Source organism: Gavia stellata, chromosome 4, assembly GCF_030936135.1.
Source record: "Gavia stellata isolate bGavSte3 chromosome 4, bGavSte3.hap2, whole genome shotgun sequence".
Taxonomy (NCBI): domain Eukaryota; kingdom Metazoa; phylum Chordata; class Aves; order Gaviiformes; family Gaviidae; genus Gavia; species Gavia stellata.
Window position 1 is genome coordinate 13689670 of NC_082597.1, and position 6000 is coordinate 13695669.

The window sequence follows — 6000 nt, forward strand, 5'->3', positions numbered from 1 at the left end:
AGTGGCCCACCTGGGGCTCTCCCACAGCCAAACTTCCCTTTAAGCAGTGCCTACAAGTCTTCTTGCCTAGTTGGCCAAGTTGTCTTTTTCTTAGGGCTTTCTTGGGGAGAGGCAGAAATCTGGTAATGCATATAATATTTCATGTTCTAGTTTATAGATATCTATATTTATATATCATTACATGTAACAACTACATTCATTCACTTTAGTTGAAGTAGGTTCTAACCCGCTATGATTTCTCATTGCAACATTTGGCAGTTTTTTCCCTCCACTCCAAAAAAGAAAAGAGAAAAAAAATGAAAATTTTCCAGGGGGACAGTCCATTAATAAATCAGTTCACAGAATCACTAAGGTTGGAAAAGACCTGTAAGATCAAGTCCAACCATCAACCAACACCACCATGCCCATTAAACCATGTCCCGCAGTGCCACGTCCACATGTTCCTTGAACACCTCCAGTGAGGGTGACTCCACCACCTCCCCAGGCAGCCTGTTCCAATGCTTCACCACTCTCTCAGTAAAGAAATTTTTCCTAATATCCAGCCTGAACCACCCCTGGCACAACTTGAGGCCAATTCCTCTTGTCCTATCACTAGTCACTTGGGAGAAGAGACCAACACCCACCTCTCTGCAACCCCCTTCCAGGTAGTTCTAGAGAGGGATAAGGTCTCCCCTCAGCCTCCTTTTCTCCAGACTGAACAACCCCAGTTCCCTCAGCCGCTCCTCATAAGACTTGTGCTCCAGACCCCTCACCAGCTTCGTCGCCCTTCTCTGGACACGCTCCAGCACCTCAATGTCCTTCTTGTAGTGAGGGGCCCAAACCAAAAGGCCCAAAAGTTCCTTCTTCTCTAGGGAATAAAACAGCAGGCCACTCACCCCCAGGTCTCGTCCCCCGAGTGTCCCACAAATAACTGGTACAATATCGCCCTTCATGCCTCAGAGGAGCCGCGAGAGGTGTTTGCCAGCCTGGTTTTGACTGGTGGCCACCTGGCTTCTCCTCCTGGACAAGAAACGGCTGATTTGAGCATAGTGGCACATTTTGCACAGAGGCAATCTTGTTACCCGAAAGCATCTTGCTGCTCTGGGCCATTTGACGTTTCTACTGGTGTGCAGCTGGTACTCCCCAAAGTAACAAGCTATTTCTGTAACCTCAGATGCTCTCAGAGCCTTGCACGAGATGTGGTAATGGCCCACTGCTCTTCACTGCCACTCAGTGAAAAACATCCTCTCGTGGACAACTGGGAAAGAAGATGGTAGTTAAGTCAAATACGTTGATCAGGCCAATGCTTAGCACCACCTCTACTCTGGGGAGGTGTGACAATGCCATAAAAAGCACAAACTTAATACTCTAAGGCCCAATGTGACTTGTTTAGTGCTAGCTCAGGTCCCTCACTGGTGCACCCAGGCAGCCTCCTGCTGCTCGGTGGATTTCCAGGATAGTTTTAGAGAACCAGGCAAAGTGACTTGGATCCCATGCATGGTCCCTGATTCAAGTGTTAACCAAAATGGGTTCTCCTGGATTTCAGATCTAAAAAGAGCCAGGGCGGGGTCTGCGCCTCCCCCGTCGGGCACAGCCTGTGGCCCCGTACTGGGGGGGCGGTGCTGGAGAGCAGAAATACAGCAGCAGCCCATCGAAGCAGATACTTTTTGTAGGCAAGCTCCTAAGAGCTGATCACTCCACATGCGTGAGCCTTCCTTTTATTTTTTCTTGCTCAAGTGCCAAGCAGGGAGCAGATGGTACATTACTCAGCCTTAACTGGAGGGTAAGAAAGTGTGATTTTATTTTTTTTTTAAATTCAGTTGAGACCCTCAGCCCATTTAGATTCCCAGCTCAAAGTTTATTTGTCTTACACAGAACTTGTACTTTCTCCCCTCTCAAATGCTAATCCTCTCCACACATATGCTCATTATGCAAAAGCATATGACAAACACCATCTGGGAAAATCAATAGCTCCTCAGCTAACCGCGCTGCTCCCTCCCTTTACGTCACCCACCTCACTATTGTCTCTCCTATTTTTATCTGCAAGACAGCAATCACTCAATCAAGCTATTAACTTAAAAGTGCTGTCTCAGTCAAGCAAACTGCAGATCCCAGGCTGGGCAGTAAAACCCATTCCATTTTTCAAGATTATGTGCATCTTCATGATAATTTGAAGGCAGCTGTAGCACTGAGAAAAATAAATGTATCTTTTAAAGGACAGTTGATATCACTGAGAGATACTGGTCCTGACCCACAGGACTAGCTTGTTTTTAAGCTAGAAGGTTGCATTTTCTCCCCCCATGAAATATGCGGCTCTTGCCACGAGTTCCACCTCGTTTCCATGGATTCCTGAGATAGTCCTTCATCTCTGACAGTTTATTGCTCATACCGTTCAGAGCCAAGCAATGGTGCTAAATAGGGAATGACATTAGCCAAGTTCAGTGATTTCTCTAACCTCTATGTAGACGGGTAAGAATAGGAGTCGTGCTGTCATTAGTCATGATGGATTTGTTGTCTGCCAGAGCGTTAATCAAAAGAAATGAGGATCATGTATGCAAGAGAAAGGCATCTCAGAATATTCTGTTTTGTACCAATGGATTAGGAAAATCATCATGATTCAGTGAAGGAGATGTCTATTTAGCTAAATTAAACAGGACCTGCACAATCCAACCATATTGTGTTGAGGCTAACTAACCAGGAGGAATTCAAAATGCACAGCCAAGAGACTCAGCGGCTGACACTGTCATATAAAGGCAGAGCTTTGTAAGTACCCTGTAAGAATTGTGGGGCCATAAACACTGCAATATTATATCTGTTTAGAAAAAATATGAGACAGATTTCAATGATGACCTTATCTGAGCTACAAATTCTTGTCAATTATTATATGCTTGTAGGGACATGTTTAATAGATGGCAGAAAGTCCTCATTTGTCCTCAGAGACAGCGCTGATATTGCCCAGCTAAGAAATCCATTATACGGCTACAAAAGAGGCAATTTGATTTCATGAGCATGTGCCTTTATTATTTTAAGAGTTATTTAGCGTAGGCAGAGGAAAGCAGAACCTGTATGAAAAAAGACCAGGGTTTCCAGCATTTGCAGTTACCAGCCCTGTGGTTCTTGCTTCTCCTGAACTTTTTTTTTGGGGGGGAGGGAGATTATTTTTGTTTTCTTCCCCATTGGCTCCCCTGGGAGTTTCACCTCACCTAAGACAGAGGAGCTGAAGTCTGGTATGTGGTTTGAGTGTTGCTGTTGCTCAGAATACATATGCCTATGCAATACATGCCCTGTGCTGCTGAATACGCCTGTAACTCCCTTCTCTTTGTTGTTACAACAGACGAACCAAACTCCTGGAGTGCTCCCTCTGCCACCTCCCCAGGTCTGCCGGAAGTAGCTCTTTCCCTCGACGACATAATCTCACCATTATCTTCATCACACATAGCCCCACCCTCTGACCCTTCTCACCAGATAAGCCCAGAGCCAACATGGGAAATCAAGAGGGAGCACGATGTACGGAAACCAAAGGAGCTTTCGGTGAACGGTCACAAAAAGAAAAGGTTAGGAGAACAAAGAGAAAGGTCAGCAAGTCCTAAAAAGGTAGACAGGTCAAAGCATGAAGAGGCTTCTTGGAAAGGATATTCGGAAGGCAAAAGTAAGACCACTGATGGTGGCAGGCCCACCTCAGAAAGCAAAGCGGTGGGACACAGCATTATGATCGAGGCTGGCGCGAGAGAGCACGTGTGTGCTGCAACCAGCGACGAACAGTTTGGGAGGCTGAGGAAGCCGGAAAGCAAGAGAGGAGGATCTCTTAGCAAACAAGAAGATCACAAATCCACAAATACCAGTGAGAAGAAGTCAGCTGCAGCATCCGACCATGTCAAGCTTGATACAGCTGCTACCAAGACATACAGTAGCAACCGCTGCAGCTCGCCTGGAATTGATATGGACCACAGCCAGAGGGACCCTGACGGGAAACCCAGCGAGTTCCCCAGGAAGGGACATCTCCACTCCATTAGCACTCGCAGCACCAACACCACAGTTCGAAAGGCAACGGTCTCCCCAGGGCCGTGGAAAATCCCTGGCTCAGATAAGCTACCTAGCGTCCTGAAGTCTGGTACTTCTGCCATGAGCAGATAAGCAAGGGACTGTTGCCCTCTAACTGTCTCAAGCTGACGCAGAACATTCTTCTTAGTTTTTGTCTCACATTGGTTTGTTTTAATTTATTTTAACTATCACACATATACACAAAGCATTGAGGAATGAAAACATTAGTGTGTAATTCCATGACAATGTGCACAGTATCTAGTAAGTTCAAAAGCATACAGTCAACACAGAGATTTAAAATCGACCCTAAAGTCCCAGTTCCATTTTAGGGACTTTGGCAGCTATGGAAGAAACCAAAACAATATGAAGGACAGTACATCAGAGAAGGATAGTGCAGTGTAGCTTTAGCATTTTTTTCCCACTGCATGAAGGACTTTGGATTTCATTCAAACTTTGTCTCAAGAAACTGGAACAAGTTAGAGCAATCACAAACTGGAACATCGCCTTAAATAAAACTGCACAGAGCAAGTTGAAACTGAGAGAGGATCTTTTCATGGAGCTAAAATGTTGTAAATAAATTGTTCTCGACATATCTAGACAGGGGTTAAAGGGTTTCTTTGAAGCAGCGTTTGGAACTGTACGCCCATGACATGTCTCCACTGTTAACGCTTTGGGATAGTCCACGTGATACCCTGTAGCATAGTTCACTGGGCGCTACGGGAGGAGTGGGGAGTCCGGTGGATTCGTTTCTGTGATACCATTTCTACTGCCATTTTTGTGAACAAACCATGTTTCTGTACATTGGAAAGGAGTTAGGGTGGAGTTGTATTTGCAAATTATTCTCATAAGCAGTTTACTACAGGTTCCCCGAACCCTGCGAGGTAGCACACAAACCAATTGGTCAGGCTCAAAACCCAGACGCCCGCAAGGCCCTTGCACTGAAAGGAAGAGTGCTACAGAGAAAAAGCTGCAGTTTCCTTAAGGAAAGGCCTTTCCCTCCTGCAGAAAACAGCGCTTCACGTGTCAACAGTGCTATGTTTCATACCCATCTACGTGTAGTTAGGACACTCTCACCTTTCGTCCCCTCAGTTTGGCAGAGCAGGTGCCCTTCAGGCACGCATTAACGATAATTAGGCTGGTTTCTGAAATACAGTTGTCAGTGTCCTCATTCAGTAAATTCGATATATTTCCATTTTTAAAAAGGTTTCCATTTTATCATTTCTTCCCTACCTCCATTATTTCCTTTTTTTGGTCTTTTTCGTTTTATCTCTCTTGCTTGTCTGTTTTGAATTTCAAGCCTTAAGTGCCAGGTAAACATTCCAGTCTGCCTTCACAGGAAATAACTCCAAGTTCAGTCAATCAGTCATTAACTTGTTTCAAAAAGATGCGTATGTGTCTGCGTAAGTGTGCATATGCTTATTTGTCTGTCAAAATTAAAACAAAATTCTGGGCAATAATACATTGGTAATTAAAAAAAAAAAAATCATGAAGCTAAGTACTGTCAAAAATTCATATTTAAAAATTATTGTTCTCTAGCAACCTTAGTTCCTCACATGCTCTGCTGAAAAATTAGACTGAGATTGGCTTTGTTCCAAGAAATTAGCACATTACTGTATGTCTCAAACATTGCACTGGACTGAGAAATTTATAGGCATGTTTGTTCCTGTCCAATTATTTGAAAAGCCTCAAGTCAAGGATTTTGCAGCTTTCAAACAATTTTTTTTAGAAAGAAAAATCCATTTATAATTTCTAAAAAAGCACAAGTCCATGTAGCTGTTTATAAAACTCTTATTTAATGGGAAAAAAAAAAACAAACTTTATCCCCTGAACTAGAATCCAATATAATTTGCCATTAATTTATTGAATCTGATTTTGGACAATGCTTCTGTAGTGTAGATGCACGTCCCAGTATCTTATTTTTATGTATAAAGAAAGCAAACAATGAAATCTGAAAAACAGTTGAGATTATGCTTGCATAAA

The 6000-nt window shown here is 43.8% G+C and overlaps 1 protein-coding gene across 1 annotated transcript in view; it reads left to right on the forward strand.

Annotated features, from left to right (window-relative positions):
* Nucleotides 1-4168, forward strand: part of MAGI2 (membrane associated guanylate kinase, WW and PDZ domain containing 2) — a 765547-nt gene extending 761379 nt beyond the window's left edge. Inside the window, exon 22 of the mRNA XM_059815959.1 lies at nucleotides 3314-4168. Coding sequence (XP_059671942.1) covers nucleotides 3314-4113 — 800 coding nt within the window. The 3' untranslated portion in view covers nucleotides 4114-4168. The remainder of the gene's footprint in view (nucleotides 1-3313) is intronic.
* Nucleotides 4169-6000: the final 1832 nt, after the last annotated feature.